This window comes from Patiria miniata, unplaced genomic scaffold (assembly GCF_015706575.1).
Source record: "Patiria miniata isolate m_02_andy unplaced genomic scaffold, ASM1570657v1 HiC_scaffold_4, whole genome shotgun sequence".
Taxonomy (NCBI): Eukaryota; Metazoa; Echinodermata; class Asteroidea; order Valvatida; family Asterinidae; genus Patiria; species Patiria miniata.
Genome location: NW_024037071.1, coordinates 6625498 through 6652878, shown reverse-complemented (window position 1 = coordinate 6652878; position 27381 = coordinate 6625498). Strand labels below are relative to the sequence as shown.

Sequence of the window (27381 nt, the reverse complement as noted above, 5' to 3'; positions counted from 1 at the left end):
TTTGAACCCCATCGAGAATGTGTGGGACTTGCTCAGTTGTCACATCCGACAACGAGATCATCCCCTAGAGACACAACAGCAGCTGAGGGCGGCACTGGAGAAAGAGTGGGCTGCTATCCCACAGGACCAGCTGCGACATTACTGTCGATCCATGAGGCGACGAATTACAGCTGTTCTTGACGCGAATGTTAATTATTGAACTGTAAATGCCATTCGGGCTAAAACTAAAAAAAAATCAGTGGTGCGTTTCTTTTTTCCTTGAGTGTAGATATCTATATGTGATCTGTTGTCACAAAATGAGCTTAAAGTCAGACTTTTTAAGAACTGAGATATCTATTTATTTGGATTCTGCAGAACAAGAGCTTTCCAATGGTATATAATATTTAGGGGTGCTGACTTCAGTAACGGAAATATAAACCACCAATTACTTGAAGTTGTAAAACTGATTCTCGACAAAATGGCATTTAAAAAAATCCAACAGTTGTGTTACAGTGAATGAACAGTCAACTAATAAAACGGGATGAAAATAGGTTTTAAAGATGTTTGACAAAACAATAAAAATTGAGAAAGCTAAAAGAGAACTTACAGATTAAGATTCACCTGGAAACAAAAATTGATGACCCTTCAAATTTTGGCTTTGCCCCCCTGTACTGCAAAATGGCAATTTCCGACTTCAAGCTCATGTTGTGGTGACAGGTCACATGTATATTAGCCTTGGCCAAGGCATTCACCGTCCGCATGGTAACCGGCTGCCAAACTTTATCCTCGCTGCCCACATACTCATTAGCTGTACTGCGAGTGTGTGCAGTGCCAAAAAAAATTAGCTACTATTAATGGACAAGTCAACTGGATCCGGGTCCAGTTGATTTGCATATAGCGACCACAGGAGTTCGCTGTTCGCGCTGTATTTTTGCACTGCACACAAAAAAATAACGAGTTAGCAGGCTGCGAGGATATTTGGCCGCCGGTTACCATGCAGACGATAGTGACGAACGCCTTGAGCAAGGCTATGTATGTCTAAATGTATGGATAAAAATAAGTTAAGTGGAATTTTTTTGAGCGAGGGGGATGATTAACAACATGCATTCGAAATCAATACTGTTTAAACGAAGGTGACGAAATGCTTTATTTTACAACAGCCCCTAGAAAGCGGCATGTTTTTATTTGTAAGGAACATCAAATCATTACTAGTTACTGAATATTTACAGTTTTACAATTCATTCATCACAAAAAAAGCAGGAAAAAAGCCCTGAGGGACAACTTAGGCTTGAAGTTATTTAAATGTCAGTATGCCTGCAAGTATAAGGATGTTTTTTATTAAAGCCGGTAATTATTACAATTCTAGTGTAACTAACAAAAACTGACTGTCAATAGCTAGCTTAGATTATTTTTTTCCTTCTTGGGTTTCTTTTCCTACTTGGGCTTTTGTTCCTACTTGGACTTCTTTTCCTACTTTGGTTTGGTCTCTTGGTCTGTAACTCTTCGGATATAGATAGCATCTTCCGGATGATCCTGTTCTCCTTCTTCAAACATGTACGACGACGCGATGGCCAGAACTGACCCATCCTTGCTGGAAAGGGAGAGAATTTAGAAAGAAAGTCAGTGGAGATATGCCATAATTGCCATATGCCCCACCTACATGTACGTTGGACATTGGTCCACGACACATGCATCTCACTTCCTCAATTCCACACAGTATTTTGTTGTGTGTATAAAGTGCACGTATATCAGGCTTTTGTGAAGCATTTGGCTGCATAGTCACAGCAGTGATTGGTCAAAACAATTTGGTCTGTTGCACTCCGGATTAAAGAAACAATCTGTTGTTGTAAAGTTACATGTATGAATAATTGTGATACACATTTTCCAATCCACCAGATTTTCTTTTGCTTCTTTTATTTTTAGCAAAAACAGTCAAAGCAGCATTTTTTAACCATAAATATTTTACAGTCTATTGTACTTTTATTTTGGACTCACCTGAAAGCCAGTGAGGATATAGTCGTTGGGTAGCGGTGAAACTGGCACAAGCGTTTCTTGTTGAACCCATCCCAGATGTTTACGAAACCGTCCGAGCCCCCCGTGGCGAATGTGTTGTGGAGATTATGGAATGCGATTGCATTGACGGGGTAGATGTTCTCAATCCCATCCACCTAGGGGTGAAGATTTTCCAAATACTTACATCAATATAAATCAACAGAACAATTTGTAAAAAAGTGAATGTAGCAAAATATATCAAATCAGACTGAGCAATAGAAGCCAAATTTTTTTAAAAACCTTACCTTTAGCCTGTGACACTTGAAGGCGTACTTCTTCTTCTGCACCTCGGGGCTAGGGTCCAGATATTCCACGGCAACTCGGCCCTCAATGCTGCTCAGTACGTAGCCCTGCTTGCTGGGGAATGAACGGATACAGCGAGTCTGGTACTTGAGGCTGGAGTCGCGCCGCTGCTGGACGTAGCCCATGTTGCGCAGGTCCCAAACCAAGACCTTGCGGCCGGCCGTGCCTACAATAAGTCGGTCGCCTGACACTGCCATGGTGTAAACCTGCATTGTTAAGAGAGAGACATTGGGTTAAGGGTGGACACTCAAGTTTAACTTGTTAAACATGTTAAAAAGTTCACACGCGGTTTAAACGGCATACAAAAGCAGCCGCTTGTCCGACTGTCGCATGTAGGCAAAGCACTGATCTTGGCTTGGCAGCGTATTGAAAACCTCACACATAATTCATTTTAGATAATGTTTATGGTTAACAAAAATAACATACCAATGGATGATCACTGAAAAAAATGTATGAATTAAACCTTAATGTGATCAACTTAATACCTTTCTTTGCAAATTAAATAGGTTTGATACTTTGTAAGAGTAAAACTGGAAGGCAGATTGCGTAAAATAAAGGACCCATTTTTAATTCTCTTTAAAACATTTCAGTAAGTTCTTACATTGCATTTTTACTAGATACAAAATTAAACACAAAAACTGTTCATAGCGAAAACTACTGGATTGTAAGGCTCGCAGCTCAAATTTTTACTATACAGGGCAAGTCAAAAAAAAAGAAACCCAAATGGCAGGACCAATTTTTTTTATGAAGTTCTGCATGTATCACTATCAAAATCTAGGATATGAAAGCCCAATTAATAAGCTTTCACTTAGTACAAGAATCATTCAAATCACTGCTATGTACTTTTTAAGTTACAGAATTTCAAACACAACCACTGTGTTAAAGTTCTGTCCACATAGGGATGTGTGTGAATTATTCTTGTTTTGCTGAAAGAACGCTCACCTGTTTTTGTGATCCTTGGGACAGAACTTAAAAACGATGGTTGTGTTTAACATTCTGTAACTTGAAAAGTACACGAGTACCAATAGAAAGCATATTAATTGGCTTTCAACTAGTTTTTGAAAGTGCTACATGCAGAACTTTATTGAGAAAATGGTCCTGCCATTTGGGTTTCCTTTTTTTTACTCACCCTATACTTCAAGTATTTTTTACAGGATTGGGCCACAAAAAAAAGGAATACATCATAATACATGTGTTTGCCGAGTGGAAAATAAATAAATAAATGAGCTAAATGTTTTGAGGTTATACAACTCACCTTATCAGGCTGTGAGAAGGACCCAGCATTGCACGGTGTGCGTGGATCCCACAACTTGACCGTCTGGTCCCAGCTGCCCGTCACAATGACGTTGACATCTGGACAGTACTCGACACACTTCACCGGTGCCTCGTGGGTACCAACCACACTCTCTGTACAGGAACAAAAAAAAACCACCAATTTAGTGTCATTTTAACCCTCTTTGCATTATGCCATGTAGTCTATGAACTCTGTGCACAAGTACCCTCTCAACAGTTTCATAGCGAGGGTGTGGGGAGACCAAAGCATTGCCGATGACGCCTGATGCTCAAGCATTGATGTCAAGGTTTGTGCTCATTCAGAATAAAATAAGTAATGCGTACTTTGCACAATATGCCTGAACCAGTGGCGGCATGTGGTATGTCCCTCGACGAGGGTTTTCGAAAATGAAATCTGCTGCTGAATGGCTTATTTGCGTAGCAAACTCATTCAAATCTTGAAATAACGATATATTGGCCAAATATCTTACCCGTATTTGTGTTGATGTCAAATGTCTTTAATGTGTGGTCCAGACCTGCGCTGTATGTATGTGTTTGGTCCTGTATTTGCAGATTGAAATATAACATTCTTTAAGGCAACAGTTGTGAGAGTTATGACAATACCAAACTGTTGTCTCAAGTTTCTTTTTTATTGAAATGAAACTAATATTTAGCCTTATAAAATTAAGCTAAAATAAAATATATGCCAATTGTAGTAACTGTTTTATTCCAGTTTTCCATAGGTTTGTGCACAAATATAGATGTGTCCATCAAGCTTCATTCTGTAAAGCGTGTAAGCGGTAAGTTGTCTGAGGGGGCCTGTTTGTTTCATTCCAGATCCCGACTGAGATCATGTGATCCAGCGCCGTGCGAAAACAAACAGAACCACTCTCGCTCATCGAATCCTTTAACATTTAGGCACACAAGAATGTTCTCTGCTTCAGATTCTGTACCCAGAAGGGTTTTTTTTAGGATAAGCTAACTATAATATCCAAAAAAGGTAAAGCATTCGTACTATTTTTAATCACTAAAATACATTCTACAGTAAAAGAAGTTTGAAGAGAAATTGTCACAAAAGCTCATTTGATGCTTCAACTGTAAATAAAATACCACTTTTTCTCTGCAATCCAGATCTGTGCGAAACAAACATGCCCAAAGCCTGGACTCTGGAGTCATTAGAAATGACTGCACAGTCTCTCTTTCAACGTATTGTTGTAATTGTCAAAACGTAATTCTAATCTTTAGAATAATTTGGTTTGGCAAAACTTTAGAACTCCAGTTTCAAACAGGTGCAATTTTGCTATATGAACCTAACCAGACCATCACACTGTTGTAGTTGAATCCATCACAACTCAGTCCACAAGCCCCGTCTCAACTCACAAGTAAGAGGGGATGAACAACAAATAAAGTAACGCCTTTGGCACAGCTCATTTGAATAGCTTGTGAGTTGACTTGGGTCTGGAAGACTTTTGATGGATTCTGATGACTTGTGATCCATCATAAGTATTTTAGACTATATCACCGCTATTAACCTAAAATGAGCCTTACATAGAAGCAACAGTCCAGCACTGCATGGGTATGATTGTACTTGGTGCGCATGACGTTAGCTTCAATGTCATACAAGCGGACAGTTTCATCCCAGGAGGACACCAGCAGGAACTGGGATGTATTGGGACCAAACTTGACTGACGAGATGCCATCACTTGCACACTGGTTCAGCTTGTACTCGTTGGATACTTCAGGCATGATGGCGGTGGTGTATCAGTGGATCACTGGCAATGGAATACAGTCAATACAAATGAACAAGATGTTCCTTTTCTTCAAACAAAGTTGACTTTACAGCAAATGCAAAATTCTTTTGTTTTTAATGTTTCCTTTTGTCTTTTAAGTTTTAGTCCTTTTTATGGTTGGTTTGTTTGGGGTTTTGTGGAGGAATAAACTTTTTCATTTTGCCGACGCGCATGGCTATGGCGACGCGCACGCATACCAGAAACCAGATTTTTTGGGGGCCTTATATGCCACCATTTATAATAAACAGACCTACCCATCCTTCCTGGATGGAACTTATACTTGAAACTTTACATGTCACATGTCTAAAAAAAAAGTTGCAGAAACAGCCCAGTGTTTGTCCACAATGTAAGTCTAGTTTTTTAATACTTTCATTCACTTATATGTTTTTAATCAAATCCAACTGTTTATTGAAGTAGATTTCAATTTCTTCTTCGTAATCCGTGGCTAGCTTTGGAGGAATTGGAGGGAAAATATCTGACTGGCCCATAGAATAAATTGCTGACTTTAAGGACTCATATCTTGAGATTGAATTGATCTAGAAGCTGAATCTTGGTACATGTACATGGGTATATAGGAAAATATTACTGTAACAAAATTTGATTTTATTATGGTTCCAATTGCACCTTTAAACTATACAGATTTGGCCACAGTAATCCATAGTGGTCATGCATTGCACCTGTTCTGAAGTCAGATTAATGCCACAAAAATATTTCAGAGTTTACCATTACTTTTTTTCAACTTAACCTACCGGTACTGTAAACCACAATAGCTAGTATTTGGGCTACAGTAAAAAAAAAAAAAAAAAACCCAGATGGAATGCTCATTGGTAGTCTTTATTGTTTACTCCACAGTGCTAGGGATATAAGTTCCTTGCCCCAGTTCCTCTGTACTTGGTGTTTATGCAAATATTTCCAAGCATGAAAGACACACTGTGTTAGCATTCCTAATCTTGAAATTCCTTATGCATATTTTGACCCAGCCCTATAAAACCCCTTTGAAAGCCCAGTATGGTGTGGACTTGTGACTGGGGCATGGTGGTGGATGGTGGTGTGCATTTTAGTTCCATATTTTTCTAAGTTCCGTACATGTATGGCTGAAGGAGGGAGCCTACTTTATGTGCAAGGCGCTATTGTACTTCACTTAGCACCACCACCACCACAACCATTACTTCATGCCAAAGGGTTCAGTGGTCTGCATAGTCTTGTGAGTATGTTCCAATTTTACCCCCTTGCACCCAGTAGTTTTTTACATTGCCTATACTAGTAGACTACGGTGTCCCATCGTAGTGGTACACTGTCTGAATTTTTAGCTCTGTCAGTAACTAGCCGTTTAAATTATATTTTTCATAATTATTTGCATGCTCTCCCCTGGTTAATTATTTTGTAAGCCAAGAACTAAGCGCTAATACAATTTTAATTATTTCAATTTTCTGATATTTCATGTTCAGTCATTTCAGGTGTCAAAATATGTTTATTTTTTATAACTAAGTTTTCAAAACCGAACAAAATTTTTTGTTTGTTCAATATCATTGGAATCCTTAATATATAAACAACCATTTGTTTTGAATCAGTTTTCAGAGTTTTATCTTTCATTTCAAAAAAGTTATGATTTTCTTTTCCGGTTGACCGCTAGGTCCTGGCCGCAATTTTTTTCTCCCAAACGACATCCTGATCAGCATACATGGTTGTTTAGCACCCTCTAGGATAGTTTTATGTTACGCACGCAGGTATATAATTATTTGTTTCCCCACATTTTGGCGAGCAGTGCGACAGCTCAGTAGATAGAACGTAGGATTTTGCACTGAGTTCGAATCTCGGTTTTGCACCCGAAATTTTGTCCTTTTCTAACCTGAGGCTTTGAAAGATTTTTTTTAAAAGGGAAATAAAGTCCGAATTTCGTAATGTTCAAATTCATTTTTTTTTCTCATTTCATAATTTCTTCTCTTGTTCAAGTCCAAAACGCCATAGCGTACACCCATATACGGATGTCGTTTGGGAGAAAAAAATTCACGTCCTGACCCACATGATCAGATGGCCTGCTGTGATGGCACGAGCAAAAAAATACAGTTCCAATCCCGCTTCAGGGTAAACCCGCTTCACACAACGCGGCAACACGGAACATGCGTACGCGTTATCGGCTGTTTCCGCATGCAAGACATACATTGTAACCCCATATTTTTTTTTTTAGAAAAGGAAAATTAATTGACAAGTAGGCGCTAGGCCCTATAGAAAAACGTCTTTTATAAGATCATAGATGAACAATGATTTTATTTTTACTTATAGATTTGAACTGGAACTGAGAAACATTTCAAATTTTGTTTGAAAATACTTTGTCAAATGTCATGTGTACAGTACATGGGAGGTGCCGAGTTGGTCAGGTGCCGAGTCGGCTAGCCTAGGTGCCGAGTCGGCTAGGTGCCGAGTTGGCTTTTATTAAGGTGCCGAGTTGGCAGTTGCCGACTCGGAGTTGGCAAGGTGCTGTTGTGCGCTTTCTTGCAAATCACGCAATCTTAAGAATGAGCACGCATTCTTAAGAATGAGCACGCAATCTGAAGAATAAGCGCTCATTCTATTCTAACTAGTGCCGCCGTCGGGAAAATACCACGCACACAGGGGCAACACAACAGTAACCCTGCCATTATTTCAAACTTCACCCTAACATGCCTAAATTTAGCAATGCTCATTGACCAATAAAAATCTCACATAAATACCACAGACTCAAATCCCTTAAATTGTTCCACAGCGGGAAGTTTTCCGAGGAAAAACTACGCTTACCGGTGTCTCGTTCACACGCCTTTTGATTTTGAAATGTGCAGCTTTGTGTGTAGTGTAGACTGGTTCCGACCAAAGACACTGGCTGGCCTTCTTCAAACAACGAGTCTGATATCAGACGGACGTGGACAGAACTTTGAGAAACGACTTTTGTGGGCGTGGTCTAAGAGGGGTTTTCCGGTGGGAGGCACGCATGAAAATTTCCTTTTTGGGGTGGGGGTTGGGGGTGGGGGTTGGGGGTGGGGGGTGGGGGTGGGCGATTGGGATTTCCCTATGATAAACATTCAATTTCATCCATACCAAATTTTATCATAGAGACACAAACACTTTGTTTTAATTTCTTTAAAAAATGTAATTTTAGAGATCAGCTGCAAAAAAGGTTTCGAAATAATTTTAAACAAGTTGTCATTTAGAAAAAATTAGATTTGTTTTTACATGTATGCATTTATATGAAAAAGCACGCTCTGATCAGCACCACACCAGGTACATTTATACGTGTACATATTTCAAGAAGTATGTTTACATCTCTTTTTACACTGAACTTCACTCCAGCATTACTTTAATCTGGCATATAGTGGCAGTAATAGCATGTTTCTCTTTCAACATGAAAACTTGTAGGGGTCAATTAGGTGGATTTGAAATTAAAATGTAATAACAAGAAATAGAGAGGTCTACACAATGCTTATCCGTGTGGAATTAAAGCGAAAACCTCATATATCAGAGAAGGCTGCAGTGCAAACAATCTATTCCATCTGTGACTTTTAATACATAAAAAATACTGCAAGTGAAACTTGCGCAATCCCCCTGGCATGTTGGCAATTTTTATACAGTCAGTTAGTACTAACACTTGTCAGTTTACCTAACCAAAATTGAAGGGGCTGTATCATAAGTCTGATGCCTCATAGGTCCGACGCCTCATAAGTCCGAAATTTGGGACTTATGAGGCGTCGGACTTATGCCTCATAGGTCCGACGCCTCATAAGTCCGAAATTTGGGACTTATGAGGCTTAAAGATTCCTTTTGTTTAAGCAATAGTGACTTTGACCCCTCGACCCTAAAACAATAGGCTTCTTATAAGACTAAAAAGAACAACCCACACAAACCAAATTTCAAGTTCCTAAGTAAAGTATTTCTCACTCAAGTTATCGTGGTAACCAAAAATAACACACACACAGAGGTTTGTTTATGGTGTAAGTCAAAGATTTTCTATTGTTCCTCTCTTCTTTTTCCTTTGTACATGTACTCCTTTTTGCAACAGCTGTCATTGGTTTTGTACACGTTTTCTAATCGAGGTTGTTCTCGATTGGGTTCCTGTCCTCAATTCATCGATGATGTTGCACGTGTGTGTCCTCGATTTACACCATAAAGATGCACAGACAGACGGAAGGAATATGCTATCGCGATATCACCCTCCGGCTTTACAGTCAGGGAATAAAAATAGCTTAGAAATTTGGTAAAGAAAGATTTCTAATCACTATAAACCAAAGAAAAAAATCTTTGCATCAGAAGAATAAAATTAAATGCGACTTCAATTAAACATTAAGTATGGCTTACATTTTGTTTACATTCTGGAAAGATACATAATGTTCTAAAGGTAAACTGTACATTTTAATACATATTCAAAAATGCATTGGCTGATTATCAAATCACAAATGCAAAAAGATTTTGTTGAAGTTTGTCTACAATTACAATTCTTCTTGACGAAATTTAACGGCCACAAAATAACATTAAAGGCATGGCTAGCACAAATATAACATCACCGGAGTCCTGAGTCCTCCCCACTTAGCACACATTTGCATGACTGCATTTGGACTTGTCGGTGTGCAAAGGCTATTAAAAATGATGCTATGGCAAGAGAAGCTTTAACAATTGACATTACACTACTTAAAATTCTAGCTGTAAAACCAGCCTAAAGCCATATACATGTAGCTGTAAATACAAGACTACATGATGATAGAAAAGAACTTTAAAATCTAGAAACATGTTTGCAATCCAGCAAGACTCAAAGACGGTATGGATATGGACCTACCTATTTTAGGAATCTCACCCACTTCAAATTTATTCTTTTTTTAAATAAATACATTTTTTCAAAGACAACTTTGATCTCAAATTGACTTTAATCATGGTGAAACTACATACCAATACCTAGTTCACCACGTAAAAGCCACTTGTGAGGCTTTTTTAGGGATCCAAATTTTGGTCCATCTTTGCCTTCTGATGCAAAAAATTCAAAATCATACACAGCATTCTCACACTTTCCATGTAGGACAGACCACATGTGAAGGAGTTAAAATTGTAGAGTCGGAATGGCGAGACCAATGGACCATTCCTGATTGGGCCATGCCCAGCCTACATGTACCTTTGGTTTGTGTAAATTTCTTACAGTTCCTAAATGCGCTTCCATAACTACAGCTTTGTCTATTGTCAGCTTGTTCCCACGTAGTGGTAAGGGGCGAAGACCTAGCCATTAGCTCTAAAACTAGAGATATGGATGCGGCCTGAGTTTCACCACATGGTCACATGACCCAAAGTCTTGATCTGATTGGTCAATGCGCACAAATTACGACAGGCAGGAAGGGTCCATTGACAATGGTATCCTGCAGATTTCAGGTCTCGATTTCATTGCATCGCATGTCCTGCAGTGTACATAGGGATGTGTTGGGTGCTATCTAGATTTGACAGTGTGCACTATCCAATCCATGCCCTCCTATAAGAAACAAAACAAATTTATTTCATTAATGAATGGTCTTGTGTCAAGTTTGAAGAAAGAAAAAGAGGAACAACATGTAATGAGCTCTCTTGAATTCAATTCTGGGTTTTGCCCTTCACTGCAGTAACTTCATAAGGTCTTAATTAGTGGTGTCTGAAGTGCTTGTGCCTTCCACCTCAGTGACGCTGGTTTTGAATCCTACCTAGGACATCATGTGGCTCAGGTTTCAGTCCCTGCCTGATTCATCAGGTTTGTACGGGGTTTTCCTCCTACAACTAAACTGTCATTTCTTCCTCATCTTTTACCAAGGGACCCCACTGGAAGTAAGTCGTAAGACTTCCAAGGGCTATTCCGGCGAATTGCCGAAAAATAAATATTAAAAAAAACATATGAGTAAATAAAACTTAAGTATTTACCTCTACACCCTCCCCAGTCATTGCTGAGCAGGCGCAGATTTGCCACGCTCGGTCCCTGATGGTATGTAGATTCAAGCCCTCTGCGATATCAGCGGCTGTCGCAGCACTGATCAAGTCCTGCTTATTAGCAAAAACCAGCAGCGGAACGCCAGAGAGTTTCTCTTCTTCCAGTAGCTGGCTTAGCTCCTGTGGAAAAAAAAATTAAAAGATGCAAAGTCAGTTGCCTAGTTGGGCACTACACTCAACAATTTTGACAGGTCACAGAACCCTGTAGGGGAGTGCGCGGTCTAGTGGTTAGGGTTCATCCCCACTTGCCTCTCTCCACTTGGGAGTATAAATGGGGATTGGCATTAGCTGGGCAGTAACCTGCAATGGACTGGCATCTCGGTCATTTCATGACACAGAAACAAGAGACAAAACACCGGCCTGATTGGTCATTTTGGCCCATCACATACTTCACTACTTACTACAGCAACCCCTGAACATGGTGAAGATTATCAGGACTCATCATGAGAGGTAAACGCTTAAAACCTTGGTGAATACAACCATCTTGTGGTCACTCACAATCCCTTGGGGTGTACAGTGCATGCACTAGTGACCTCATTGCCAGTCAATATGAATGCTATACCTCTCCAGTTTCTTCCAAGCGCGTGCTATCTGCACTGTCTATCACATAGATGAGAACGTCTGTTTTCTCATAGTACTGTTTCCAGTATGGACGGATTGTTTTCTGTCCTGCAAAACAAAAGAAAAGTTTATGAATTCCATTGGACAGACCTGTGGTTGGGTATCAAGAAATAGGAATGGCAATCAGGTAAAAGTGCATTTTACAAAACTTGTCAGATGGCCGACATTTGGATGCAACTTGTTTAAGTTCCCAATTTACCAGACGTTCCTTTAAGACATATGACCCTCCAAGGTTATAAAATGTATTGCAGTAGAGTTTTTCAATATACAATAAATGGACTCAGTCCATGCAAGTACAGTAGATGTTGCGTCTCCTACATGAGTCTTTCTATAAATTTGGGGTCCACTCTTTTTCCTGATTTTGGGTCAACTCGTACCCGAGTTAACTCGTATCCGAGTCAACTCGTACTCGAGTCAACTCGTACCCGAGTCAACTCGTATCCAAGTTAACTCGTACCCGAGTTAACTCGTACCCAGGTTAACTCGTACCCGAGTTGACTCGTACCCGGGTCAACTCGCACCTAGGTCAACTCGTACTCCCCTCCTTTTTTAGTTTGGAAGTACGGATGGATGGTTAACAAAACTTCCGATTTTACCCTCAAAAACGGCGACTGAGAAATAGTAGTTACGCCGCCAGAAATACAAATAAAGTTCAAGGATTAGTTGAAGGCGGTGGTATCAAATGTTGCTCACAATCTGGATGAAAAGGGAAAATGTACCGTTCATCAGCAAGGGCTTCATCGCGAACGGACGGGTACTGCGTGGAGAACATTTTCAAAACGGCATCAGTGTGGTACTCGCGAGTCGACGGAGCCCTCGCTGATAAACGGTAAATTTCACTTTTCATCCAGATCGTCAGATGTGTTATTTTAAAATTTGTGTAGTATTTTCTCTTAGTAATGATGTTTTTCCTTTCTTTTTTCAGAGACCCTGGATCACTGAGATTGCGGAGTGACTGTGCGAACTGCTACATCTTTTTTTTGTTCTAAGGTGTTTTAAGGGCATAGTTTTCTTTTTACGAATTTAGTATTTTAGACCTTTTTTCTTTTAAAGAAAGCTGCTATTAAAAAATGAATTTTGTAATGTAAAAGTAATATTTTTCAACGTTCACTCACTCCATTTTTGGCATCATTTATTGAATAATAACTGCACATGGCACAAATCTCTTTGGGAAGATTGGGGGCCCTGAAAGTACAAATCTGAAGAGAAAATATATTACAGGAAACTTAAAAGAGTCACACGGACATCGTTATTTAATTTATAATGATTCTTTAATATGTTGGTCATTTTTTGTACAATTAGTTCGGTAAATGTCGTTAAAAAAATCTTGTGCAGCTTAAATAAAGTTTCTGCGATAAGTTCAACTAGAATATTATTTTGGTAACAACAGAAATGTAGGATTTTTAATTATTTGTTTACATTTGAGGCATCAAGGAAGTAAACACGATAAAGGAAAATGGTGGCTCGTTTCATTCAGAGATGCTCTTTCTATAAGTTTTAGGGGACCAATTTGTTAGTTGATCCTTGGGTGTGAAAGATTGTTTGACATTAGCAAATTGTAATTCAAGTGCAAGAGAAAGTTTTATTATCTTAAACAAAACTGAGCTAATCGGGTTTTGTCCTCGAAACTTGACATCCGATTCGATTCATCATGAACTGTGTGACAGCTAGATCTAGACCATCCGATCGATCGGTTCGAGCAGCAGAAAATGGTTCATCGGAAAACCACAGGATCATCTGTAATATAAAAATAAAATAAATTGATAAAAGCATGCATACTTTGGGTAGAACATTTATTTGAAGTATGAAAATTAGCCCCGTATTAAATATGTACAACTACAACTTACACCAAGGCCTAATGCCGTTGAAAAACGGCGAAGGTTCCGACACTAACTACGCGACGGCAAAAACACCGTGCACGCACAACCACTTTGACCGGCGAGTGTGCGCACAGGCTCGGCGAAAACGATATCACCGTGCACGGTACGACCACGTTGACCGATGAGTGCGCGCACAGGCCCGACAAAAACGATGTCACCGTGCACGGACGACCACGTGGACCGGCGAGTGCGCGCACGGGCCCGGCAAAAACGATGTCACTCAGTGCACGGTACGACCACGTTGACCAGCGAGTGCGGGTACGAGTTGACTCGGGTACGAGTCGACTCGGGTACGACTTGACTCGGGTACGAGTTGATCGGGGTACGACTTGACTCGGGTACGACCTAACTCGGGTACGACTTGACTTGGGTGTCAATTTTGGGGTACGAGTTGACTCGGGTACGAGTTAACTCGGGTACGAGTTGACCCATTTCCTTTTTGCTATCCCTGTTACACTCGACATGTATGACATTGTAAAGTTTGGATCCACTTCCTAAAGGTAGAATGGACCAATTTTCATTTGTGAATGTTTTTGTTTTTATTTATTTATTTATTTTTATTTATTCGTGTTCAGTTGTCAATGAACTGTTCTCCCTGGGGGCCCTGGAATACATAAAAACATGATATAATAACGACAAAAATTACCCAAAAAAACCCAATAAAAGACAAAATGAATACATTACCATAAAATAACCCAAGGAATTAAAACCACACACAAAAACCTAGCTAAAACAGACGATAAAATCATGTGTTTTTTTTATGACTGATTCCATACATTTTTTTTTCCAAAAACATTTATTAATTAATGGAGTTTTGTGGGTGATGGGTATTATAGGAACTTGTAAACTCCTTAGTGACGGGTGTAAGGGTGAATTGGGAGATTTAGACTAATTTTTTCGACATATCAATATTTTGAAAGTTAAAAAATAAAAAAATCTGATTTAAATTTTAAAAATCTGATTTAAATCAAATAAATCCGATTTTTTTTTTTATTTAAAAAAAAATCAAAAAAATCTCAAACCCTGGATCATGCTTAGCAACTAACCTAATGACGTTTCAGCCCTGTGAATGCTGTATACTTCGAGAAAACACAATACATGTACATGTATTCTGGATCTTGGCTTCAGTTCAACTTCAAAACTTGCCAAGTCACAATATAATTGCGCCCTCCTGTGACACAATTCGAAATCAGCATTCAGGACATGATTTTTATTCAGCCCAAAAAAAATACAGTAGCTACGTCATGTCAGACACTGAACTGACAAATAACAGCAGCCGCGCACGTGTGTATGTCATGTTAATGCTTGCACGCATTCACAGATTGGCCCAATTACAAAACTACAAAGGGAAATTTCCAAAAATGTGTCACTTGAATAATTGGAAATTACCTTTTATTGTTGTCTTCTAATTGACAGCATGCCAGAAGGAATACTCGCACAGGGAATTTAGTGTCATTACTATCTTTAAACCAAGAACATGTAAGTTTTTCGACAATAAGTTGTTTGATTACTTTTGGATAGCTGCAAATGGTCCACACTACCTTTAAGTACTGCTGAACATTTGCTACTATTGAAAATATCATCCAATTAATAACACCCCACATTTCCTGCACCTTCCAAGATGTTTCACCCCAAGAAGGGCAAATCTGGCAACCCACCTCCAATATCCCACACATTCAGGTGCACTCCCTGCGTCGTGACCGTTTTTATGTTGAATCCCAACGTGGGTGTCGTGTGACTGATGTCTTCCTTGGCCATGCCTCGTAAAAGGGTCGTCTTTCCAGCATTATCCAATCCCAGTAGAAGAATGCGCAACTTGCGACTTGGGTTGTTGCCAAGTTTGGACTTCAGAAAGGCAAAAAAGCCCTGGCAAATAAAATTCAAAAATTCAAAAATTCCGCAAAATGAGTCTCAAGGATGTTTAACTCCAAACTATAACAGTGGCAAAAACTATTGTTGGGGCAAAACAAGGTCATTTTCATTTATTAGACTTAGGTCTGTAACTACACAGCGATTAAACATTTCAAATGGCCAAACTTAATATTCTATAACCATGTAGCCTCTGGCCTTCACATTACAATTGCATGAGTTTTCATTCCATAGCGGCTATTGTTACAGAAGCCGTAACAGGATTTAAACTGCTTTTCTTATGGCATTGCAAAACACCATTGTGAATCTATATCACACAACTACCCTACCAACTACAATGCTTTGGTAGCTCGATTGGTTCAAACGTTGGACTACCATGCCAAAGGTCCTGGGATCGAATCAGCACTGTGTGAATTTTCTTTTCTTCTTTTTTTTTGTGCTCTGTTATCGAAATTGGATTGCCTGCCAGAAAGAATGTAGTATTCACAGGCATGCAACTGGGACATTAGAAAAAAAACAAGGAAATTCCAAACCGCACAAAACTTTGTAAATTGTACAGTGTTATTTATTTGTTATATGGCATTCATGATTAAAAAAAAAAACGAGTAAATCAGCAGATCTCGTGTTCACAAGATGGGAATCAGACCATTTTACAATTTCAGACTTTATTTCCCTTTACGGCAGCCGTAACGCATTTCCCATTTTCTATCGTTATGGACTACTACAACTTTTATAAAAACATGAGAAGAAAATATAAAATTAGAAGGAAAAAAGTGAATTTGAACGTTATGAAATTCGGACTTTATTTCCCTTTTAAAAAAAATCCTCCAAAGCCTCAGGATAGAAAAGGAAAAAAAAGAGTGCAAAACTGAGATACGAACCCGCAACCTTGCGGTGCAAAATCCTACCCTTTATTGACTGAGCTGTCGCACTGCTCACTAAATTGTGGGGAAACAAATAATTATATACCTGCGTGCGTATCAAAAAAGTATCAAAGAGGGCGCTAAACAACGGCTGCCGTAACGATAGCCACTTCGTTTAAAAAATCCTCCGGAGCCACGAATCAGAAAATGTATACTATGTAATTAAATGTTGGAGTCAATTTAAAATAATAAAAGAATAATATTCTTCAATTTTGGGATGAAAAAAAATTCGAAAATGTCGCTAGCTTGCCGGAAGTTGAACGAGGGATCTCTCACTCATGAGATACACAAGCTATGCACTCGGCAACAGGTGTTGCACAAACGAAGATGGTAATTTGAAAAAAAAATACTGGATTACTTGTAATACGCGTCAAAGAGGGCACTGTACAACCTAGCCAGCTTAATATCGTTAACTGAACAAAAGCTGGCTAAATATAATTCTTTATCACACTTCCTTAAATTATTAATATTATTATTATGAAAAAAGTGGCATCAGGATGCACCGTTCCAGTTTCATTCAGGCTCTCAGCTGTTCAGAAAGAATGTTGCATCCTGAGCCACTTTTTTTCTTCATACTATACCATGAAGGTCAGTCATTGCAAAAATGTTGAAAAAGACAATATTAAAATCTGGGACTGAGAAACATTTCCAATTTTGTTAGAAAATACTTTGTCTTTGAAAATGCACTCGACCAGTCGACTCCGTAGCTCCACGTTGTTTGTACACAACCCATGGAGGAATAAGAACACAACCGAAGTCTAGACTTCGACTTCGTCTGCATGCCATGGTCTGGATCATGGATGCAGAGCAACCCGAATGCCTTATTCACAATACAACTTATAAGGACTAAATAAACACTACTACAACTATTACCATTTTAAAGCTGCGTACTATAACGCACAATCTGTGAACAAAATGAGTAACATTCCGAGGAAATCCCTCCCCCCTCGCACCACCCAGACGACTCTGGCAGCTGCGGTCACTCGATATCACGCGCGCTACGTACGTACACAAAATGATGACGTACGTTTCCGCAAAATTATGCAATTAAGCACAGGGCGCCCTCTGTAAAAATTCATTCCATGCTCGTCAACCGGCCACGGCCCCGCATCGACACTTTGTGTAGCGGGATAAGATCGTCAGATCAATTTGTTAGGCCTATACGACGACCGATTCAAGCAGGATACATCTTATGTCGAGACAAAGCACGTTTATTTTGACAAAATTCTTGAAATAATGTCATATTTCATGAATTATTTAGGATTGTAAATGGTATTGGTGACACCGCGTCGGCTGATCTGAGTGAAACCACAAAACCAGACGTCCGTTTTCCAACTTCCAAGATGGCGGCCTCCATGGGCGTTGTTTACTCTTCACTAAGAACTACACGGTTCTTTTCCGTAGCTTGCCCAGTTTTATTTGAGAGTTTAAGAACTACAAGGATAACAGTGAGGACGTTTCTCACTTTGAATTTTTTAGTAATATTGCTGGCTTCAATACCAGTCACATCCGGGGCAAGTGGCAGCAGTGGTAGGGGAAATGCAACTCGTATCTTTGCATTGTTAAAAACAAGTGAGGGAGTAGAAATAGGTGCAGAGGGACAGCTGAAGGTTCCACAAAATGAAGAAGTCACTTTGAGACTTATCGGAGAAAATATCAGGGTTGGAATGAGTGTTTATTTCACCACAACAGATGCAGAGAAAGGAGATTCGTGTGAAGAGCTAGACCATCCTGTCGTGGGAGCCATAGAATTAGATGCTGCCAACTCTGATAATCACACTACTGGCTTGCTGCGTGTAACATTCAAAGCACTGGATCCCCTCTACATGTGTGCTAAGCTGGATGGTAAACGCTGGACACATCTGGGATCGGCAAGCTGGCTCCAAGTTTATGTCATTCCCCCGCTCTTGCCGCTGTGGCTGCAAATCATTCTCATCATATTGCTGTTGACCTTCTCGGGTCTCTTCAGTGGGTTGAATCTGGGCCTTATGGCGCTCGATCCGACCGAGCTGAAAATCCTGCAAAATTGTGGGAACCGCCGTGAGAAGCAGTACGCCAAGAAGATCGCCCCGATTCGCCACACTGGAAACTACTTGCTGTGCTCCCTGCTGCTTGGGAACGTTCTTGTGAACAGCACTCTAACAGTCCTCCTGGGTGATCTTTCATCTGGACTGATGGCAGTCATCGGTTCTACTGCTGGGATCGTTATTTTCGGTGAAATCGTCCCACAGTCCATTTGCTCCCGTCACGGACTGGCTGTGGGAGCCAGAACAGTCTGGCTGACCTACATTTTCATGGTTGTGACGTTTCCAGTGGCATACCCGATCAGTAAAATCCTAGATTTCATACTGGGAAAGGAGATCGGGAATGTCTACGACCGGGAACGCTTGGTGGAGTTGATTAAAGTCACAGATGAATACACAGATCTCCAAAAAGAAGAAGTCGACATCATATCAGGTGCACTGGAGCTAAAAAGGACGCCGGTGAAATGTGTCATGACACCATTGGACGACTGCTACATGTTGGACGAGGAAGCTGTACTTGACTTTAATACGGTCACTGATATCATGAATAAAGGCTTCACACGGATACCAGTGTATGCGGGAACCAGGGATAACATAGTCGCCCTGTTGTTTGTCAAAGATTTAGCATTTGTGGATCCGGATGATTGCACTCCGTTGAAGACAGTCATCAAGTTTTACCAGCATCCTATCAACTTTGTGTTTGAGGATACCACACTGGACGTCATGCTCTCAGAATTCAAGAAAGGTATTTCTGAAAGCCTTAGGGCCCATTTAAAAATCTAAATTCAAAAATGAATCAAGGAAATATTAAAAGGTGTGCTGTGATTGTTCAATTTTACATTTTTGCATTCTTTCTCAAGTGTCTTAGAATTGTTAGAAAGAAAAATAAGAGTTGGTTAAAACTTCATGTGAAAATGAAAGTGGAAGAGAAGCAAATTCCAGGACATCAACTAAAGTAGTTTCAATGTGACATTCCCTGTTACACCAAGAAATTAATATCAAGACCTGTGACATATGAACAGGGGGCTTTACACTGGGAAAATCTAATTAATTTGAACTTCTTCTTTTTTATTGGAATATTAAAAATAATGGTTTTTTTATTGTCTTAAGAATAAGATATTTTGGTATTTGGATTGCTGCTTATTATTGTAAGAAAATGCCTTTTTACTAGAATTTGATAATATTGTGTCTGTACTCTTCCAGGCTCCTCTCACATGGCCATAGTCAACCGCGTCAACAACGAAGGCGAAGGTGATCCATTCTATGAAGTCTTGGGGCTTGTTACCTTGGAAGATGTCATTGAGGAAATTCTGAAGTCAGAAATTGTGGACGAAACTGACATCTACAGTAAGAAGTAGTAGGAATAGCTCTGAGACATAATGACATCAAGCCATGTTTATTAAACCTAACACCCTAGCGTATTTTACTAGGAACTGGACCAATTCCATCAAAATCCATCAATCACTGTGCGTCGAATACAAAACTGTACATGACATAATGGAATCCACCACTGACGCACTGGTTGACATTCATGGACTTGCTACACATGGCTTTTATGACAATAGCAGTACAGGAAGCTAGGCAAAATCAATCGGATACCCCTAGCACTGCTTCAGGCCGTTAGGCCCAAGTCCATCATACTCCATCAATATTTTGTCACGCCAGGCCTTCTGGACCAAGTCCCCTAAATCCACCAAAATGGGGGGATGGATTTTGATGGAGTTAGGGTGGTTAAGGTTAATGCACTTTCCTATGAAACCCAGGTGAGACGAGCCATTAAGCTGCCATAAGAAAGAGCACAGAAAACAAAATGTGACATCATTATGTCTCATGTCTAAAACATCGTTTCAACATATATAAATATTTAAAAAGTATTTATATACTATATTCAATACTAAATAACATGCCAACGCAAAATTCAGCATCGCTTTTTATCCTTGTTTGTAGCTGACAACGTTTCTAAGAAGAAGATCAACAATCCAAAGCGTCGAGATTATTCAATCTTCGCCCAGCAGGACGAAGTGATTCGGGCAAAAGTCTCACCACAGCTAGCCCTTGCTATATTCCAGTTTCTGAATACAGGTTGGTACAAGTGTTAGGAATTAAGTCAATGAACACTTCATCCAGTCTAAAGTCAGGTGACAAACTGTTCAAATGACCTGTGAGAAAAGCATTCCTGCGTCACTTTCTATTTCCATCAGAAGTCCTCACAAGTCCTCACAAATTATCATAAGTCAATCACTAAATCACAAGAATGTGCAGTTTTTGTGCACTATGACATGCGACTAATTAAATCTGCAAATTGTCTGGTGATGTACTTGTAACCAGACTTGTGACGGACTTGTGATTGACTTGAAAACAACTCTGTGGTTACTTTTAACTCCTTGGGACTGTATGCTGAAAACTTCCTGAATCCTCCAAATCCATCTCTGTGTGAAAGTGGAAGAGTAAACATTTCTCTCAAACAAATCATCAAAATCAAAATTCTAAAAGCACATAGTGAAATATTTACTGGAAAAGTGCAAGTTTACAACAGACCTTCAATGATGATGCAATTCAAACTTTAAAGTTTTTGCTGTGACTTCAGAACTGATCGGTTTCTTACATTTTGCTGGTACCCACTATGATTCTGTATACGTGCTGCGAAATGTTTAACTCAAAAGTGAACTTTCAAATTTTGATGTGCGCGTGCAAAGTTGAAATATCGAGCTGACTCTTCTTTCATTTTTCAGCTGTGGAACCTTTCAAGATTGAGATGATCTCGGAGACCGTCTTACACCGTCTCCTTGAGCAGGACATTTATCACAGTGCCAGGCAAGAAGAGGGCAAGCACAGCCCTGTGTATCTGTACAGCCGGGCGAAACAAGCGGATTACTTCATCATCATCCTGCAGGGTAGGGTAGAAGTCACCATCGGGAAAGAGAACCTGGTCTTTGAGCAGGGACCGTTTGCCTTCTATGGGCAGCATGCTTTGATGTCCCCTGGAGGTTTGTTGACCCTTTTTACATTACTCTTCACCGTAGAAATCTTAATGTAAATCTTTTTACATTACTCTTCACCTATCTTATGGCCAGGGAGAGGAGGACGGTGGATTCCCCCTTGTGATCATAGAAATGCAATGACTAATTTTTATGAATTTGGCGCAGCAGTTCAAAAATTCGTGCCTAATGTGTTTTCCAAGTTTAAGCCCAAAGACGCATTTCATGCGTCTTTCTACGAATGAGGGCATTTTCTTATACACAGTCAATCCCAATTCACTCCTCTACTCATTCAGTTCAGCCAGATCAGTGTTTCAAAACTGACTTGTTTGCAGGTACGGCCAACACCATCTCTCGTTCTGGCAGTCGGACCAGCGTCGGTAGCAGCATGAGTGCCGGCTCCAACACCCCAGCCGCACCCTTCATCCCAGACTTCACCGTTCGTATCCTAACTGACGTCCAGTACCTACGGGTTACGCGTAACCAGTACGCCGCAGCCCGTGCAGCCACGAAGATGGAACGGGAAATGAAAGCTGAGAGCCCAACTGAGACCAAGGAGATCTTCAACAAGGAATGGAAGAAGGTAACAAACAAGGAAGCCTTGCAGAGCAAAGAGGCAGCGACTGACGGGGTAGACATTCGTAGCACCCAAGTTGGGGTGGGTGAAAAAGACAACAAAACTGAGAGCACTTTATAGAAAGGATAAAGGAGATTGTGATCCAGTTCCAATTTGACAGATCTGCCAAGCCCAACTGGCTGCTAAGTCGTACATTGCTGTTGACTGGTACCCTGCCAACTTTTGCTGAGCACTATATTCTGCTTGGCGGTATTTTCAGACTGGTAACTTTATGAAATTGGTCCCTTGCTGAGTGCAGAAAGTTGGTAAGCAGGGAACATATTTGCTTAGCCAAAACAGCTTACCAGCCGAACGTCATGTCATGTCATGTCAATTTCTGTTCACTGGTACTCTGCAAATATGTGTGCAATGCATTTGAGCTTTTCCTAATGTTCTAAGTAACCAGTGAGGGAATACTTGTGCAGTGTCCAGTGAACTATGCACTTATATATAATTACCATATAGAATTCTTTAGTGCTATATTTAACATATTTTTAAAATGATGAAGGGGACATAGCTAGCTTTCAATGGAGTCCGTGCACAAGTACCCCCTCAACAGTTACAAATGGAGAGTTGAGGTAGACCACTGGGAGGGACATTTGAAAGCATTGTCGATGACGCCCGGTGCTCAAGCAAACATGCTACAGGTTAGGGCCCCTCTCAATTCATATCGACAATGATTTGCGGACAAGTTGTGCGTAGAATGATTAATTTTGTCCAGATGGAACTCTGCATTTGTCCCGGACATGTTCCTGGGAAATTGTTATTAGCAACTGTTTTGACTCACCAGTACTGATAACTTAATTGCAAGAAGATTGCGGGGAAGTTGTTCGAAATATTAAACATTATATATTAACACTCCTGTTATTTAAGAGGTCACCAATGGTCAAAATGTTTGTATCTCACCTCCTGGCATATTGTGTACAAACCAATGGGGGTCTTGACCAATATTGACCCAAGTAATAACCAGGCTGACAATGCATGTTTCCATAGGAGGGTTAATAAATATAAATAATAAATAAATAAATAACCTCATACCCGATAAAATATCCACAACTGGTCCGGAACTCATCCAATATATTGAATTGAGACAGGCCCTTTAGGCCAAATAAATAATAGTTATGCTTCAGAGTACATGGCATTTGAAAATAGGATAGGTAGGTAGGAACAATTTTTTTTGGCATGGTTTTTTGTGTGCAATCATATGGAGGCATCGGCGTGTAGTCAAGGGTAAAAGGTAGAAATTGATGGTTTTGGGTGTTTTTCTCAGTTTTCCAATAAAAAGATTAGGGTAGGGGCTGTCGGAATAGGGTAGGTAGGGAAACCGGAAGCAGAACTTTTTTTTTTTTTTTGGCCTTATGAATTGAGACAGGCCCTTTACATTCATAATAAAATATGTCGTGCGTTCTTCCCGCCCAACACACGTGAACCAGTGCACGCACGCGGTGAGACCCTCCAACTTGGGCTTTCAAAAGAAGTCACCAAGCGCAATGTTCTGTTCATGCAAGTAGTCCATACACTCAAAAGGCATAGTTCTGGCAAGTAAAAAATATTACTTTTGTTCTTAGAGAAAAAAACTCTAGAACTAATTTCAAGGTGTGGCCGTCCCAAGACATTTTAGCTGGTATTTTCCAATTTCATATTTTGTGTGTTTAGCAGTCACCTGCACTTAGTTTTCCCATAAAGCAGCCTGATCTGATGAAAACCAGTAAATGTTAAAGCAGTTGAAAAAAGTATTTTTGTAGTTGTAATTAAATTATTATTGAATGATTGTATATTCCAAATTCTATTGATTTCTTCTTAGGTAAAATGTATGCATATTTGCATTCCAGGAGTGTTTGTTTGAAAAAGTACTACAGAAAGATCTGATGGTGGTAATTTACTTGTGTTTTTTTTCCGCTCAGCAGCTCTGTGAACCATTTAAGCCCAATCGGACAATTTCATCCACATAGTTTTTGTGATCTCAGTAATAAAAAATAATTCTCCAATTGTTTTGATTAAAAAGTGCAAATATCAGTAGTATATTTAAAGAAAACTAGTGGAAACCAATGCACAATTTTGCTATAAAAATGTTATGTTTGTTGAGTGGGCCATTATCGGGTGTCACTTTTGTGGAGCTTGTTAGCACAGAAACTATCTGCTTAGCACTGACAGGTCACCAACCAACATTTCATTCAATGTGTATCATTTGTGACTGGTACTCAGCAAATTTTTGCTTAGCACTATTTGTTTCTGCTTTGTAGCGCCATGAAATTCGGCCCAGAATCACCAGTAACACCACTCACCATACAGCTGCTTAACTGAATTAAAATTGCTTGGTGGATTTTCTGCAGATCAATTTTGCCTTCTTTGAGAATGTCTCTCAGAGAACGTGTGTTCAGTACTTTTGATGGGAAAACTGTTTATTCATGAGAAAAGCATAGTGAAGTCACACCATTGTTGTTAGACAACTAGTTACATTAATGAGCCCTAACAGAACTCAACCCATCAAACCCCAATGGCATGTTTGGTTGGAATCTGTTGGGATGAGCACAGTACCCCTAAACTGACAGTCTTTAACATTGGGTTGGCACACATCCAGAATCAAAGTCAGAAATATGTGTGTGCAGTTTCCCATATGGTGTTGGAATTTGCCAGGATTGGTATGGTTCCTAATAAATAATGCTAGGGAGTTAGGGTTAAAGCATTTTAAAGAACGGCTGACATCAAGCTGCCACAGAAGCCTGTATTGGATAGTGAGATGAACCGTGGAACACAGGTTCTCTGAGAGATGTTTTTAAAGAAGGAAATACAAAATGTATTGATCTGTGGATTTTCCCGCTGGCACAAAAGATATTGCTGAGCCAAACTCAGCAGAGATTAAGCCAAACTCAGCAGAGAACCAATGACAAACAAAGTGAATCTCATATGATAGCCGGTAACCAGTTTTTGTTAAGCATGTATTTTCTGTGCTTAGCAGATCCATGAAAGTGGCCCCTGGTTACTAGTTTAATGCTGTTTAATTATGTAAACATTCTAGTAAAAAAGATTTTGAGCAACTTTTTTTTTACCGGAAAAAGTGATGAAATTGTTGTTTTTGAAGCACATTTCTGTGTTAGAAACTTGTTCAATAATTGTGACAAATGTGAATAACAACACAGCACCATTTCTCTTTGTTGTTGTTTTTTTAATTTTAAAAATGTTGCAAGAATGGGCATTACGTTTTTTTTTCCATTGTGAGAATTTATTCCATGTGTATTATACTTAGGTTTTTGTTAATCACGTTAACATTTTTTTCCAAAATCAGAGAGTTGAATAGTAACTGTTGTGATGAAAAAAGTATCAAAATCTAGGATTTTTGCTTAGTGAAGAACAATGAATGAAAATGATTCTCTTTTTTAAATGAAGTACTTTTTGAAAATATTGCACTTGCACAAAAAATTGCACATGTACATATGCAACAGTGATAATCAAAAGATTTGTCCAAAAGCATGTGAATAAGCCATAGCTGTATTTAAAATTTGATGAACATTTTACGTTCACAAACATTTGCAAATTTGCACATATCCACTTTTCACTTCTGTGCACTAAAACTAAGACAACATTAATGCCTTATTGACAGAATAATTGTCAGTGCATCATCATTGGTAATTGAAGTAAATGCATACAGATAAAGAAATGGTAAGGTTCCCTGACCCTACTGCAGATGAAACGGAGCAAGTTATAGACGTCGCAGGAATTGTCAGGTCAGGGAACCAGACTAGCTGACTTGCATCTGTTCACGAATGTGTAACTGATCGCAAAAAAAAATGTGAACTACCGGTAACTTAATTTGGTATATTGGGGGCATTATTTGAAGAAAAAAAGGTCAGTTTCGATTTCCAAATATGGTTGGCTGACCATCAATGGAAATTGATGCAAAAATTCCACTTTTCTTGAAAATGACAGCACACCAGGTGCCACGATTTCACAGGATGCTTGAGACTATTATTAGAGTCAAGTAGGTATTTCATCATAGTTTGCCCAGTAGTTTTTGTGTTTTGATTTTTGCCAATGTTGTATATTACCTTTAGGTATTTGCATCAGTGTCAAAAGGTGTGATTTTATTTTAAAGATAAAAGTTAAATGTATACCCAGCACGATATGTGACGGAGGGGTTTCCCCCCCCCCCAACATCCCCTATTCCCTTTACACACCCTAGACTATTGCTACCTAGCACGTGCACCCCCCCCCCCCCCCCCCCCCCCCCCCCCAATATCTCAAAAGAATTCCCAAGATTCTGGTAACACAATGACCAACGCAAAAGAGGGGTTCCCTCTTTCACATATCTTGCTAGATATGATTAAATGGTGCTCACTTAAAATGCAACTAAATATTTATGGAATGTTTAGCACTCTCGTAATTAAATATCTGAATGTCTACATCTTCCCAAGGACAATGTATAGACTGCACATGTACAATGTACATGTACATTCAGTTTACTTTCGATTCTTGGAATAATCAAAATGCAACCAACTTTTTCTCAAATATTTGTATTTTAACAAATGTATTTAATTTTCAGCACCTACACCAGTATAGACTTCCCTTTCAATTGCTGGAATAGCGGAAATGTCATTGTCTACATGTATAATTACCTGGTGCATGCAACCAGATTGGTAAGTACAGTGACGCATCGTGTCCTATCCATACATGTTATATCTGAACCATTCATAAACAAATCCTGTTTTTTTTTTCTTAATTAAATAACTGTATCCGAGCGTGCATATCCACAAGGCATAAATATGCATTATAGTTTTATTACTCAAGTCGCTGATCTAAAGGAACCACGTGTGCATGTAGTCTGGGTATGCTTATATGTGTGTGTGCTCAGATGTAGTCCATTTATGATCTCGCTAGAAGCAAGGCAGTTGAATTTATTACCCCCAGAATCAATATTTAACTTGGAATGCACCCTGCTCATTCCCAATGATATTGCTAACCCTCAAAAACAGTCGGTGCATTGCAGAGAGAATGATTAAGTATTTCTAAACTAATTTAATATTTTATTTAGTATTTTAAGATGTAAAAAATAAGTTTAGATTGTCCCATATGTTATGTTATGTTGTTGCTTAATAGGAAATATATAAAATAA

At 39.4% G+C, this 27381-nt stretch overlaps 3 protein-coding genes across 9 annotated transcripts; 1 reads left to right on the top strand and 2 right to left on the bottom strand.

The window, feature by feature from the left end:
- Positions 1-1019: 1019 nt before the first annotated feature.
- Positions 1020-8282, bottom strand: LOC119739979 (mitotic checkpoint protein BUB3-like). Of its 3 annotated transcripts, none has more exons than XM_038215155.1 (7): positions 8172-8282; positions 5155-5378; positions 4098-4167; positions 3590-3741; positions 2273-2540; positions 1975-2143; positions 1020-1570 (listed from the first exon to the last, which is right to left on the bottom strand). In XM_038215155.1, exons 2-7 carry the CDS (start codon positions 5350-5352, stop codon positions 1450-1452), a joined length of 978 nt encoding a protein of 325 aa, XP_038071083.1. In that variant the 5' UTR covers positions 5353-5378; positions 8172-8282; the 3' UTR covers positions 1020-1449. The 3 variants fall into 3 exon arrangements, with proteins under 3 accessions (XP_038071083.1, XP_038071081.1, XP_038071082.1); XM_038215153.1 differs by having other exon boundaries at positions 1975-2147; positions 2277-2540; positions 8172-8281; XM_038215154.1 differs by lacking the exon at positions 8172-8282 and adding an exon at positions 8100-8158 and having other exon boundaries at positions 1975-2147; positions 2277-2540.
- Positions 6213-22502, top strand: LOC119739976 (metal transporter CNNM2-like). 4 transcript variants are annotated; one of them, XM_038215146.1, is made up of 7 exons: positions 6214-6444; positions 6578-6604; positions 18346-19422; positions 19881-20024; positions 20625-20759; positions 21410-21664; positions 21991-22502. In XM_038215146.1, the coding sequence occupies exons 1-7, from the start codon at positions 6405-6407 to the stop codon at positions 22350-22352; spliced, it is 2040 nt and encodes a 679-aa protein (XP_038071074.1). In that variant the 5' UTR covers positions 6214-6404; the 3' UTR covers positions 22353-22502. The 4 variants fall into 4 exon arrangements, with proteins under 4 accessions (XP_038071073.1, XP_038071074.1, XP_038071075.1 ...); XM_038215145.1 differs by having other exon boundaries at positions 6213-6604; XM_038215147.1 differs by having other exon boundaries at positions 6217-6600.
- LOC119739980 (ADP-ribosylation factor-like protein 3) lies at positions 10139-17650 on the bottom strand. Of its 2 annotated transcripts, XR_005272640.1 has the most exons (6): positions 17527-17650; positions 15520-15727; positions 11923-12029; positions 11295-11480; positions 10744-10875; positions 10139-10713 (listed from the first exon to the last, which is right to left on the bottom strand). XR_005272640.1 is itself a non-coding variant. In XM_038215156.1 (5 exons), exons 1-5 carry the CDS (start codon positions 17527-17529, stop codon positions 10834-10836), a joined length of 546 nt encoding a protein of 181 aa, XP_038071084.1. In that variant the 5' UTR covers positions 17530-17650; the 3' UTR covers positions 10139-10833. The 2 variants fall into 2 exon arrangements, 1 of the variants encoding a protein (XP_038071084.1); XM_038215156.1 differs by having other exon boundaries at positions 10139-10875.
- Positions 22503-27381: the final 4879 nt, after the last annotated feature.